We start from the raw sequence: 14,362 nt of genomic DNA, 5'->3' as shown, positions 1-14,362 counted from the left end.
AGGAACTTAACTCCTGGGCAAGCTGTACGTACGGATGTAAGCTCTCAGAGGAACATTTTTACTGCTCAGAAAATGTTCCAGCAGGCGACTAGAGAGACGCTAACATGCCCCAGCCTGCAAGCCTGGGAAATGGGTTCCAGGCTGGAAGTGGGTTCTGGGCTCTCTGTGAAGCAGGCTGGTGCACGGGCTCCCTGGCAGAAGACGGGCTTCGAAGGGGAGGCCCTTGGGGCTGTCACCCCGGAGCAGGTCATCACACACAGAAGTGGAGCCAAGTTTAAATTTGGTAAGGCTTGGAAGTTTGAGTCTTTGGCAAAAGCCCAAGTTAGTGAAAAGCCCAAGCACAGAAAATTGATGTTATTAGATCTTGAATTGCAATTAGAGAAACCATGTAATTAATTATCAGTGTACTATTGTAAATCAAATATTGGGTTAAAAGGATCACTTCTACAGTCTTACGCATGTAACAGTAACTCAGAAACAGCTGGAAGTAAAGGAGACCTGGTGGGCCTTAATAAGCCTTTGAGTTTGGGCAAGGCAGCGCCCCCTCACTGGGTTCGGGTTTCTTTCGTCTTCATGCATTTGTTCAATCAGGAACTGTGATTTGAGCACCTGTGGATGCCAGGCCCAGGGGCAGGTGCTGGAGCACGGTGAGCAGGGGGCCTCTTTAGTGAGCTGGTGAGCAACGGTCTTCCAGACAGCGCCGCGCTAACGAAACAGAGACCAGCGGGGTAACTGGGCCGCGGAGTCGTGATTAATATTGTGATAAAAAGAGGGCCGCCCAGGGCAGTGATGCCGCCTCTCGAGAACAAGATCTTACAGCCTAAGAACTTTCATGTGAACGTATCCGATCGTTCCCTCTCTGGTGCTGGAGCAGAAAATGCCAGTACAAAGGAGGTGGCGGGTCGCCTCCCAGGGGCCCTGAGACTTTGGCTTTTCCTCTCTTCTCACCCAAGGGACAGCTGCTGTGATGTTGACAGCCTCCTCCTCCTCTTAGTCAGCCCTTTACTGTTTACCTCCCCAGCCACACGGGCAAGCCCCTGATCCTTGCGGTCCCAGAAGCCGTGGCTCCGTGCATCAAGCAGGGCTCTCTCTCTCCCCAAGAGGAACCCACATGCCCTTCCTCTCCTCTGTCTGAATCCAGCCTATGCATCAGTCTCCTAGGTTCTTGACTCCAGAGTTGTTGTTGTTAATTTTTTCTTTTTTAATTTTTTTTTGGCCGCGCATTGCGGCATGTGGGATCTTCGTTCCCCGACCAGGGATCGAACCCACGCACCCTGCATTGGCAGTGCAGAGTCTAAAACACTGGACTGCCAGGTAAGTCCTGCTGATTTTGTTGTTGTTTTAAAGCCACCAAGTTACATGCTGTGTCTTTCGGAATTTTGAAAATAAACGGAAAATTAACGTGTGCCCGTCAGGCTTGTCCCGGGAGCGCTACAAATGCCCCGCCCTTGGCCTCAGAGCTGAGCAGGGGTAGGTGCGTGGCATGGACACTCCTCCCCTTCCTTTCGTGAATCCTGACCCAGCACTATCTCCTACCCCCCATACACACCCCGATTCCCTATACTTTGCTGTCTTTTCTCCACTGCCCTTACCATCTCCTGATCCATTATCTATCTTTTTGTCACCTGTCTCTCCCCATTAGGATGTAAGTTCCACGAATACAAAAAGTGGTTGCATTTCTGCAGCCACCAGAGTGGCTGGCACTGAGACCTCCGTTTCATGAATGGTGACTCTCAGGTCAGAGCACAGAAGGTGGTCTGGCCTGGGCTTCCTGGAACCACCCGTTGATAAGTGGCTGGTAAGCCATTCCCGCGAGGGGCTCTCAGTTATTCTCTTTGACAGATATGTGTTTATTGCGTCTAAAGGGTTCCGAATGGTGTTTAAATTGTGAAGGCAAACGTCGGGAACTCTGAAGTTTCAAGTCTTGACTCTAATGAATCCGGGGAGGTTTCGCTCAGTCACATAAGCAGGAGGGAAAGTCAGCTGTTTTTTTCTGTATTCACCAAGATGACCTGAAGTAAGAAAGTAGCAAACGCAAGGAAGAAGACCAAGCCCTGGGAGGTTGTGCAAGTGTGTATTTGCACGTTATCTTCTTGCCTTGTTTTTTGTTTTGTGTGTGTGTGTGTGGTACGCGGTGTGTGTGTGTGTGTGTTTAAAGGGTGCAACAAGAGATAGCCTAGAGAAGCAGGTGGGTCCAGATTCCGGACGCGCAGGCTCAGCGGCCACGGCTCACGGGCCCGGCCGCTCCGCGGCACGTGGGATCTTCCCGGACCGGGGCACGAACCCGTGTCTCCCGCATCGGCAGGCGGACTCTCAACCACTGCGCCACCAGGGAAGCCCTTCTTGCCTTGTTGATTGCTGGATCTTCTCTTTACCTGCATTTCAGGCTAAAAGGTGTGACTCAGCTATGGCCAAGAACACACCAATAAAAAGTCATTTACGCTTCGAGCTTTCCCTCCTTCTGTAGTCGGGAGCACTGGTTGGCTCTGAGTGCCCCTCTTCCTCGCCGAGGTCTTGTGGGCCGGAGGGGGAGGCTGGGAGCTGTTGCCGGGCGGTGGTCACCCCCGCCCTTGGCCTGCTCTGCGCTCGTGGGTGCAGGAGCCCCTAGCTGTCGGCCTTCCCCGCCTCCTCCATCACCACCACCACCACCACCACCACCAAAATGCCCGAACATGCTCCCTAGACAGTGCAGGAGGGACTGGTGCCAGGAGAAGGAAGGAGAGGTCACAGGGCCTCTTGAGTTTCCTCATCTGCAAAGCAAGGATGGTCAATCCCCTCCCTGGGCGGTGACAGGGCAGCCGCAGAGGATGCTGTGGGTGGGGGTGTGCTGTGCCCAGGTGAAGCCCCTGTCATTTACCCAAGTCATTCGTTCAACCAGTAGTTATGGACCTGAACAGGAAGGAGTATCACACAGCCACGAAAACCTAGAGTCGTGAATATGTTCACGCGGGGTGCGTTGTGGGTGTTTCAAATACAAAATCTTTAATGCTGTTGTTTGTGTTTTCCTTAAAATAATTATTCTTAAGGTGGCAACCTCTCTTGTAGAAATTCAATCTTGAAAAGAAAGGGAAAAGCAAGGATTTGCAGAAGACTCAGCCCACGTGCAGTCTCTTCCCCTGGGAGCTCTCCCTACCCGCCCCAACTCCCCCCACCCCCCACCCATCACCTAGTGCCCCTCCCTCCGTGGGGTGTGGGCTTGAGCCCTTTTCCCCCCGCCCCTGCTGCTGCTGGCCACGCTCAGCAGTTACCTGTGTGCGGGTCACAGCCAGGAGACTGTAAGGGGCTGGGTGTGGACCCTGTGTCTTACTTCTCTTTATTTCCTCGTTGGTTAACACGTAGGTGTACCTCCTAGGGATAAGAGAAGTGCGTGAGCCACGCTTCTAAACCTGTTTCCTAATCCGTAAAGGGTACCCACCCTGCAGGATGGCTGCAAGACAACACATATAAAAATCTCAGTCTAGGTCCCAGTCCACAAAGGACACTCAAGAAATAGCTTCTTTGGGGCTTCCCTGGTGGTCCAATGGTTAAGACTCTGAGCTTTCACTGCAGGGGGCATGGGTTCAGTCCCTGGTTGGGGAACTAAGATCCCACATGCAGTACAGTGTGGCCAAAAAAAAATCAATCAGTCAATCAGTCAATCAATATCCTCTTCCGTCTTCTGTGGCTTTCATTTTCGAGTGCTCAGATTATTCTCTTAAAAAAAAAAAAAAAAAATGGCCTGTAACCAGAACCTGCCCTGCACTCAGTCGGGCTATTTTTACTTAACTGTTTGGTGAGTGTCCCACAGACCACGCACTCCCTGAGCTGCGCTTTCAACACAGTGCCCTGCGCGGCCCAGACCCAGCAGGGGGAGGCGGCTGCAGCCTGGGAGAAGTAGATGCCAGTGAAAAATGCCGGAGGTGCTTGGCATCCGCCAAACCTGGTCATAAACCCAGTGCGTTCTCAGTACAGAATGAGCACTGTTAAAAATAAAATGTACAAGAAGCAATATATTTGAATACAAGGGCACTGCAAACAGTTTCGCAAGGTATTAAGAGCACATTAATCTTAATTTTATTATATATTAAAGTTTGCAACTTTTCAAGTAATGCCATTTTCGTTGTTTCAAAATGGCTGAGAATTATAGAGCTATTTGGTGTGGCTGTCAGAAGGACTCATGTCATTTATTGGGGCCCTGGTTTTATTTAATAGCCAGATGAATGGAACAGTTAATAAAAGAAATATTGCTTTATTCCCTGACATTTATGTCCTTGGTTTCCAATAAAGAATTGAAATTATGAATAGTTGATGGTTTAAATTGATGTTTTATGTTGAACGCTAGCTATAATTTGCCCTCTGAGGATTGTAATACCGAGAAACAGATGGTTTTTCACAGTAACAAATTGCTATGTGTATACAGTCTCCAGTCTTGGCTTTCAGACACTTTCACCTTTGGTTCCGAGCTGCCCTGCCACTGGCAGCCGGTGCGAGGGAGTTGGGGGGAGACACAGCGTCTCTGGGAAGGGGCTTCCTGCTCCGGGGGAGACCCAGCCAGGCCCCCCCCCCAGGGTTTCGGCTGTGGTTCAGAATCAGATCACAGGGAAGTGCTGTGCCCCAGACTCAGCCGGTACCTGCAGTTCAGGCCGGGCGTTGGGAGCCCGGCTGCCTTTGGAAGCGGCTCATCCAAGGTCACGGTGGCGGCACCGAGGCAGCACCCGCAGCCTTGCTGAGCGTGACAGCCCGAGACCACGCGCGCTGCAGACCTCACAGTCCTTCTAGAACAGGCAGAGAGCTGCAGCGGAGACGAGTTGTGTGCGCCCTGCAGGCGAGAGATTAAGAGCTGGGGTTCTGGAGCCAAGTGGCTCGAGGCCCTGGCCTGACTGCCCTTGACCGGCTGGGTGACCTTGGGAGAGACCCTGAGATCTCTGATCTCAGTTTCCTCATCTGTAAAGTGTGAATGACAGCAGAAACCGCCCACCCACACTCCCCGACACACCCCCCCCCGTTATGGGGATTGAATGAAATGATCCCGTGAAACAGCACTTAGCGCAGCGCGGGGCACAAAGCACAGAGCCCAGTAAATGCTGGTGCCGCTGAGCATGAGCAGCAAAAATTACAAAGCGGGGCAGCCCCGGTGGCGCAGCGGTCGGGAGTCCGCCCGCCGACGCGGGGGACGCGGGTTCGCGCCCCGGTCCGGGAGGATCCCGCGTGCCGCGGAGCGGCTGGGCCCGTGAGCCGTGGCCGCTGCGCCTGCGCGTCCGGAGCCCGTGCTCCGCGACGGGAGAGGCCGCAGCGGTGAGAGGCCCGCGTACCGCAAAAAAAAAAAAAAAAAAAAAATTACAAAGCAGATTGATGTGGGGTGATTCTTAGTGTTGCAAAAGCTTTTTTGTTCTTTAGGGCAAGTTCCCACAGGGGTTCTTTAAACGGGCTACGCGTTAGGGCTGCAGAAATGTACTTTCCAGAACCTTTTAAAGGAACGTGGCTTCCACGGAGCTAGGCACCTGACGCAGTAACACTGCCAAGTGTCTCTGTGGTGTTGGCCTCAGAGGCGCCCTCCTGGGAGGAGGACCAGGGCTGTCTCTGGCCCAGTGGCCACTGAGGCCAGTGCATCTCCGACAGAAGCCTGGAGCTTGTTAAACTGTTGACATGTGAACCAGAGCCCCAGCTAGACAATTCAGGAACACTTACAGTTAGGAAATGGTGTCTGGTTTTATGTGTAATTTTGCACAAGCGATAATAACACTTGGTAATTGGAATTGGTAATGATGTACTTAGGGTTTGATCTTAAGATCAAAATTTGTAAAATTTCATCAGTTGAGAGCGGTGGTTCTGTCTTCTCCAAGAAAAATGTCGAATTTCGTGTATTTCCTTATTTAGGTCGTGATCCAAGAGCTTGTTTTCGAGGCATTTATTTATTACTTAGAACGCGAAGCTCCTTCCACAAGGAAAGAAAATATACAAGTGTTTGAGCTCTTGATTGATTGGATAAAAAAACCTGTGCATCTCGTGACTCACTTAAGAGAGAACCAGCAGTGTTTCCCAGACACCTATTATGTGCTGCGCTTTATCCTTTTACTCTGTCCTCCTAAGGAGGGTGAGGGGCGGGGCCCTTCCCGAGGCCCCATCACCGTGCTGGTGAGTGACGGAGCCTGGATCAGGCGCGGCCTCTGCTCATCTGCCTCCGTGGAGGATCCCCGGGATGCGCTCTGGAGGCCGGCCCCGTGGGCACCATTGCCTGCACCTTGGGTTCAGGCTCCAGCACAGAACTGGTTGAGTGGTCGTTATCCTACAAGTTCTTGTCAACCGGTCGGTGGTGGTTTGGAGATAAGAAGTAGTACTGGGTTGGCATATGGAGACCAGGGCCAGACCCTAGACCGTACTGCTCCGGAGCAGGTGTCTTTCTAGACCTCTTCCCCATTTATTGAGCTAGAATGTTCTTTCTCCAGCACTAAGCTCATCCTCTCAGGGCCCTGCTCCAGATCTTTCGGCATCTCCCTGCAGCCTGAGGCCAAGTCCGACTCCTTCCCTGGGAGACATGGTGACTTGGCCCCAGCGTGTCTCCAGCCTTGCTGGCCTCCGTGGAATCCCAAGTCCATTTCTCCGGGCACTTCCTGCGCCGCGGTCTGCCCGCCCTCCGCCCCTGCCCCCGCTTTGCTTCGCCCACAGCTCAGCTGAGACGCTGCCACCCAGGAGCCTCTGGAACCCAGGGAGCTGTGATCCTGTTTACCTTCAGGTCAGCTCCCTCTCCGCCTGCGACAGCACCCAGCACCCAGCAGGCACCGCACGCGGGGAGTGGAGGTGCCTGCGGATGCGGGTGCATGAGCCCTCGTGGCCTGAGCGGTGCTGCTTTTATCCTAATCATGAGATTCTTCGTGGGGAGGGGGTGCGTAGGGCCTGCCGATCAGTTACAGCTCAGATACTTCGAGAGCGCGACAGTTTACTGGTGATAGTTCCTAACAGAATTTCATGGAAGAAATGATGAATCCAGGACCACTGCTTGTTTTGAAGTCCGTTGCATTTTTTTGAATTAAAGAGAAATTTGTTTTTTGGGTCGAGCGTTAGGGGCCGTTATCCTGGTTGCTCCGTATGACGGTGGAGACCCTCAGGCTCCCCTGCAAGAAGCCAGGGCAGGGACAGTGTCCCTGGGCCACTGCGTTGCCCCGGTGATCGGGGGGGGACTCGGGAGCACTTGTCAGACAGGAAAGGGCAAGTTAACAGAATCGCCCTGGCCCGGCGTCATTCTTTACGCAGATTAAAAACAAACATACAGTGTACTTTGCCTTGGAAAGAAGTCTTAACTGTTGACAGGGAAGAGCCAAGGTCAGGAAAGGGGAAGGTCTTAGTGGCAGGAGCTGCCCCGCGTGAGTCACCCGGGTGTCTGCTAAGTGTCCCCAGCTCATTCCTCACACCTCGCATCATCCCGTTAGGGGGCCGGGGTGGGAGGTGAGAAATCCAGGCTGAGCCCTGAAGTTCTCGGTGAGCCACGAAGAAAGGGTCGCCTCTCCTGGCTGTGAGAGCTCGAAGCTCTGTCTGTGGTGGCCAAGCCCTGGGCGGTCCTCTCAGATGAGTCAGCGCCTCTCTCCCTCACCCGTCCCGCCCCACATCTCCCCAGAGTCCCAGGGCTCTCGGCTGCTGTTTCCCTTTCATTCCCGAGTCCACAGCGCTGCTCAGTCTACCCTGCAGCTTGCAGACAGCCTCCCGGTCTCCGGATGTGGCCTGGCCAACCCTTTCCATCACCACCGTCCCCAGGATCTTCCCACTTACCAGGGCCTTTGGAATGAGACCTCCACACTCTGCCCGCACTCCGAGCCTCTTTGAGATGCAACCCGCACGCCGGTACCAGACAGACACAGCCTCTGCCGAGCGCTCAGGCGTCCCGGGCTCAGGATGCTGGGATCCCCTCTGGAAGCGAGGGCTCCCGTATTCCGAGGCCTTTGGGCTTTGCTCCTCCTCCTGTTCCTGCCCGTCGGTGTACTGCTGCTCGTTCATCCTCCAGGGCCCCTCTGTGAGCCTTCCCAGGCCCTCTCCCCTCCTGTAGCTCCTTCCTCGCTCCGTCCTGCCTCCCTGCAATCGTGGGGCCCCCCTCTTCCCCCAGACGTGGAACCAGAGACCCCAAATGGCATTTGATCCCAACGTTGTCCCGAGTGGCACCTTGCCTAGGACTTTGCGTGCACTGAGCATGGTAGCGGTGACATTAATAGCCAGAATGGCTAGCGTTATGGTCAGGCGCAGCGCTCAGCCCTCTACAGCCATCATTTCATGTCACCTCGCAGCATCCCAGTGGGGTGGGTCATCGTCTCCTGATTTCAGATGGGAATCAAGACACGATAACCCACCAGGCTCAGAAGCCCTAGGAAAATTTCCAGGCTTCTGCAGAAGGTCACAGAACTGCTAAGGGGCAGAGCCCAAACCCAGACCCGAGCTTTCCACCACTGGCCGTGCTCAGCGTGAATTTCAGCTGAAGGCCCTGGTGTTTAAGAGTTAAAGGCACTTTGGAGGTGATGGCCGCAGCGCTGTGGTTTGATGGAGGCTGAGGCTGGCGCGGTGATTCCATGGGTTCCCGAAGTGAGTTGGGGCGCACCCAGAGGGCAGGTGCCACGTCCTGACCCCCAGCACGGTTTCCTCCACATTCTCATCTCCTGCCCCGATCCTCTGTCAACCCTGCTATGCTGGTTCCAGGGGCGTGGAGAGCAGGAGGGCAGCTACGTGAGTAGACCCGGGTAGACGCTGGAATGTAACGTCTGTTTGCACACACTTTCTGTGGCTGTCATTTGCGTGTGGGGTCTTATGCTCAGGGGAGCAACTCTCAGTGAAATGGCAGCCCCACCACAGTGGAGAAGGGGACGCGATGAGGCAGGCTCGGAGGCGGAAGGTGTCTCTCCACACCATGGGTTCCTGCAGCCTTGGCCCTGCCAGGAAGAGCAGTGCATGCGGCAGTTACGTAAGCTCCAGTCTGCATATGTCCCCGCTCATCTGCCCCATAACTTGTCCGAGCACGGATCCTTACGTCCCCCTTTGACAGATGAGGAACCCTAAGGCTTCGTCGGGCCCAGGGCCCGATAGTTAGTTGGAGAGACAACCTCTCTGGCCCCTTGTTCTTCCCTTTTCGTGCGTGTTTCTGGGTGCGTCTGCTGTAGATAAATGCATAAACGGTTTTGTGTTAGAATAGCATCCGCACGCAGATAAGACTCGAGGAGGTAAATGGAGAAAATGAACTGGAAACAAGACCAGGTAAGTACAAGAGCTGCTGCACGGGAGTAACAGGAACGGGCATTTCCCCGCGTGTGGTCAGGGCGCTGGGGGGGAACCTCTTGGCTGCCTCTCCTCTGCCATCATCCCCAGCTCTTAGCCTTTGCACCCGGGCGTGGGGGTGGGGGTGGAGGTGGGCCAGCTGCAGCCCCAGGATGAAGGCCACAGGAGGATTCCAAAATTCCCTTTTCCCCTCAGTATGTGGTTTTTCATCGTGACTGAGCCCGTTCAACGCTTTTTACACCTCCCGCCGGATGTGAACTAGGGCACGGAGACACAGGTGGCGCAGCAGGCCATCGCCATCCCCACCCTGGGGTCAGAGGGGAAGCACTTCCCCGGGGCGGGGCTCTCCTGAGCCCCAGCACCTCTAGTCTCACGTCATTAAAAAGAAAAAGGCTGAAACACTGGGCTGCCCCCCAGTACCGCAAGCAGAATATTGAAGTGCCAGCTAAATGTTGTACCCAAGAGATGCCAGGCACGTGGGCCTCGTGGCCAGGGTCACTGGGGCTCAGGGCGGAAAAGGGCGTGGGGATTTCACGCTAAGTTCCATGACCCTCGAGGGTGAGTGGGGAGGGGGCCGGCCTAAAACCCACCCCTACCTATCTCCCAACAGAGCCACTCTGTTCTCAGCTGTTCTACGGTTTTGTGCATCCCTGTAAAGTTTTGCTTGAAAACAGTCTTCTACAACTGAAGATACAAAACAGCCTTCAAATCACTAACTTAGGGCTTCCCTGGTGGCGCAGTGGTTGAGAGTCCGCCTGCCGATGCCAGGGGACGCGGGTTCGTGCCCCGGTCCAGGAAGATCCCACATGCCGCGGAGCGGCTGGGCCCGTGAGCCACGGCCGCTGAGCCTGCGCGTCCGGAGCCTGTGCTCCGCAGCGGGAGGGGCCACAGCCGTGAGAGGCCTGCGTACCGCAAAAGGAAAAAAAAAAAAAAATCACTAACTTAGACTCCGGCCTCTTTGTTTTTTGATTTGGGAAAATGGAGCCCACAGCAGGGAGGTGACCAGCTAGTGAGCTGGGTCTGGGCTGTCACCTCATCTCAGATGCCGCCCGTGGCTGCTGGGTCCCCGAGGGCAGGGCAGCGTCCTGTGTGCCCAGTGCCCAGCAAGGGGTCCGTCCATGTTGGTAAATGAAGTAAATAGGTGTCTCCTGGGGGGCCGTGTGGACCACAGGGTGACAGCGATTTAGGTCTTCTGTCTTCAGAGAGGGAAACTCAGATACGAAAGAGCAGAAGTCTGACCTCGGTGCTTGCTCCGGAGGAGGAGGAACGTCAGGCTGGGGCGTGGGCTGCCCAGGCTTCAGTCTTTGGTCTTTTCTTGCATCGAGGGGTTTTTTGTTTACGGCAGCTACGTACTTTTAGAAAATAAAAGTTCCAGTTTCAATAGAGAATGATAAAAAATGCACCCGTATGTCCTCCCTCCAGTCTTCGGGTCTGGGGGGTCCTCTGAGCACCCCGAGGAGGCCCGGGCTCCATGCCAACCACATCCAGTTCGGGATCCGTCTCCCCGGGCTTCAGCTTTTCCCTGTACGACAGAAGGGCTTGGCCTCAAGTCCTCACCTTTTTTGACGTTCGCCAGCTTCTGTGCGTGGTGATAGGTCACACGAAGGCCGTTAGGGTCTGGAGAATACACTTGGCCGGTCCAGGGCAGGTTCCAGGGAACTCAGAAGACGGTGGCCCAGGTCGGAGATGGGAGGTGTGGGGGCTGAGAGCTGCAGCTGCTCTGATGAGGGGAGAGAGGCCTCCCCAGGGAGCACATACTTTTCCATTTCTCACTTTGTCCGAGAACTGCTGACGCAGGAAAGAAGCAAATTGCCACTCAGCGAGACTGGGCCACTGGTTTGTTCACTCACTCACTCACTCACTCACTCATCCATCCATCCATCCATCCATCCATCCATCCATCCATCCATCCATCCATCCATCCATCCCTCCATCCCTCCATCCCTCCCTCCACACACCCAGGGCAGAGTAGGAGCAGCTCCACACTTCCTTGCTGTGTGGCCTGCACAGGCTTCTGAACCTCTCTGAGCAGTTTGGGCGGGGTTGGCCCTCCTGGCTGTCGTCCCCTCCCTGCCACCCACTCTTTCCTCAACCCCTTCCCTCCAGCCTCAGCCACTGTCCCTGAACCCTGTCTCCAAGCCCAGAGGACACTCTCAGGCCTCGTCTCCGGCACCTTCACCTGGAAGATGCACTCCTCCCTCTGTGACCGCCCCTGCCTGGCTTCTCCCCCACCTCATCACACCCTCCCCGGCTTCCTGAGGTCCCCTGTCTCCATCTCCCTGATGCTCCTGGGAGCACCAGGCAGCCCTTGACACCTTCCTTCCCTGCAGGAGGCCGGGCCCTTCCCAGAGCTCTAGTTAATCTCTGTCCTCTCAGCTCCTAACCTGCCCAGCTCTGGGTCCACTTACCCAGCTGCCTCGTGTGCATCAAAGCCGGCGTGGCCGCGGCTGGTGGAGTCCTCTCTGCTTGCTCGAGCTTTCCGCCGCCCTGCTGGCAGCCCCGTGGCCCACAGAGCTGTGCCCGCCTGAAGCCTGGGAGTGGCCTCGTGACAGCTCCTCCCTTATCAGCGTGGTACCAGGACTTGCCGATTCTAGCTCCTAAGGACCTCAGTTCGTTTCATTTTCTCTCCATCGTACCTTAGGAGTCACCAGCGTTTTATTTTCTATTATTATTTTATGTAGAACTCCTAGATCTGCTAGTGTGACCTTGGCAATAATCTCCCTGGGACAGCCTGGCCGCCTGCACACCTTGAGCTGGCTTTTTTCGCCCAGAGACTTGCCCTTGGACCTGCGCTGGAGGCTTCAGCTTTCTCTGTTGTTGCCTTCGGGAACCTCCTCGTTACCTGCCTTCCAGGGCTGTGGCAGAAGACCTTGGTTTGGCTTCTGGAGGGCATTCAAGACCTCAGGGTGTGGTCTGGTTTGAGCAGAAGAGAAACGAGGTGGTTTTAGCACCTGGCTGAGGGCCGTTGTTGGGAGCTGTTGCGGTTTGGGGTCTCCAGGCACACTGCCCCCACCAGCTCCTGCCGTTTGCTTGGATTTCTTGGGACCCCGCCTCAAGACCCCTTAGAGCCACCCCGACTTGCTTATTCCCGCCCTGTAGACTCGAGAAGGCAGGCCCCCTGCACAGTGACGGAGCATGTTGCCCACTGCGTCAGGCTCTTCCTGTTCTTTCTGTCGTTCTTTTAAAAATGAATGAGTCTGGGTCCCTTCTTCTTCTCAGACAACCAGCTGAACCTGCTTGTGTTAAATTGTGGCCTTATGCCTTTTGATTAAATGACCCTAAATATCTCTGAGGTAAGGGTCATTTAAGATCAATGCTGTCAGAATGGCACATCATGGTTTACTTGGGAAGTAGTTTTGGTCACAAGATTCAAAAGTGCAAGAAAGAACCCCACAGACTATATTATAAAATGTCTTAGATGGTGCTTGTAAGAGGCTCAGTTTACATGTACAGAACTCTGGTCGATGCTGAAAAGCACATGGGTCTGGCCCTGGTCCCACAGGCAGGCCGACATCCTGGTGAACACAGAGCGATTTGTGTTTACGGGGACTTAGCAGATTGGTGGGTAGTTTGCAGTAAGCTTGGCAGTGCTTATTCGTATTTATCCAAGAGCTGCGGGGCCATCTGCCTCGTTTACATTTTGGTGGAGATGTCTGACCTTCTCGTGGAGGAGAGTTCCCAGGGAGACGGTGCACGTGAGGGTGGCTGCACGGTGACTGCGGGCAGGGGGCCGGGAGGAAGGCTGCTCTGATTCAGATCCCGAATCGGGTCCCAGCTGACCCCCGGGATCCCCCTGCAGGCCTTTCGAGTGGACAGTGGCCCCCGCCTCTCGGCAGCCGGGCCCAGCTGCCGAGCAGGTCTGGAGGTGGCAGTACCACAGCGAACACGGCAAGAGAGAAAATGAAATGACGAGCCCCAAATGCACAGCTTTTTTTTTTTTTTATGACTCCCTCCGTCCCTCCCTCTTGTCGACACAGCCTCCTTGCCGTCTCCTCTTTCTCCTTTACTGTGGCCCTGTCCTGACCTTGCCCTCCGCTGTCCACCCGGAAACACCGTGCACCCCCTTCGTGTGCCTGCCCAAAGCAGCCTCCTATAGAAACTTCTCTGACTCACTCATCTAGATGGGGCCGCTCTTCCTGGGACCTCTCCTCAGCACTGAGTGCACTTCAGCCCTGCCCTGAGTTGTCCCTATCTGGGCACTTGTCTTATTTCCTCCCCATCTTACAGGCGAGAGAACAGACTTGTGATGAGGAAGCTTCTGGAAGCACCAGTCCATGAGTGGAGGAGGCTGGTGAGCGTAGCTCAGAGCCCAGCTCTGGGGCCAGGCTTCTCCCTTCCCAGGACGAGGATGTCAGGGAGGCTCACTCTGGGTCAGAGTGCCTGGTCTTAAGGCCCACCCCTCCCCCTCCCCCTCCCCCCTCCCCCCTCCCCCTCCCCCACCCAGCTCTGCTGGCCCTGCTGGCACCCACGCAGCAGTTCTCACCGGCCTGGCCTCCGCCCCCAGCTCAGGGATTCCAGGCCACGGGAGCACATGCTGCCCAGTCACTGTGTCTTAAGTCGCCGGGCTCGGGCTTGGGGCTGTGTGTTCCCCTCCGCTTCATCCCGTGTCCTGGGCACCCACGGTGCCCACCGCAGAGCCGAGCCTGGCCTGTCGAGACGAGGCAGCCGCTCCTGCCCCGGGGGGCTGGGGGGTGGTGTCCCAGCCCAGGACATACCCCTGGCCGAGGGTCACCCAGGGCTGCCTGAAAGACATGTCATTTCATCTGCCGCCAGCCCCGCCCGTCCCTGTCCCTGTCGTGGGAGAAGGAGGTCTGTGGGGTTTCAGGAAGGAGAGAAAGGGAGGGGTTGGCTTTCCCCACTTCGGTCTTCCTGAAGGTGAACCCATCCCTGGTGAAAAAAATTGTCCTTTTGGAGCCACGAGGCGGCCTCGGCATCTGGTCCCCAAGCAAGCCCAGGAGCTTGGGCAGGGAGCTGCTTCCTGGTCTGGATGCCTGCGTCCAGCTCTTTCTTCCTCCTTTTCTGAAGTCCAGGGAAGCTGTTGTGTCGGGGGACGATAGATAAAGGCCCCTGACCCTCCCAGGTTTATGGCAGGGCTTTGAAGTGTGTTTCCTCTCGGCCCTCGGGCCACACC

At 55.5% G+C, this 14,362-nt stretch overlaps 1 protein-coding gene across 1 annotated transcript; it reads right to left on the bottom strand.

Annotated features, from left to right (window-relative positions):
- Positions 1-2,215: 2,215 nt before the first annotated feature.
- LOC114485135 (uncharacterized) lies at positions 2,216-8,245 on the bottom strand. The gene is made up of 4 exons (XM_028485914.2): positions 7,744-8,245; positions 4,611-4,798; positions 3,249-3,348; positions 2,216-3,054 (listed from the first exon to the last, which is right to left on the bottom strand). The coding sequence occupies exons 1-4, from the start codon at positions 8,158-8,160 to the stop codon at positions 3,022-3,024; spliced, it is 738 nt and encodes a 245-aa protein (XP_028341715.1). The 5' UTR covers positions 8,161-8,245; the 3' UTR covers positions 2,216-3,021.
- Between the last annotated feature and the right edge of the window lie 6,117 nt (positions 8,246-14,362).

Source organism: Physeter macrocephalus, unplaced genomic scaffold (assembly GCF_002837175.3).
Source record: "Physeter macrocephalus isolate SW-GA unplaced genomic scaffold, ASM283717v5 random_583, whole genome shotgun sequence".
Lineage (NCBI taxonomy): Eukaryota > Metazoa > Chordata > Mammalia > Artiodactyla > Physeteridae > Physeter > Physeter macrocephalus.
This window is presented reverse-complemented; position numbering and strand designations above follow the sequence as displayed.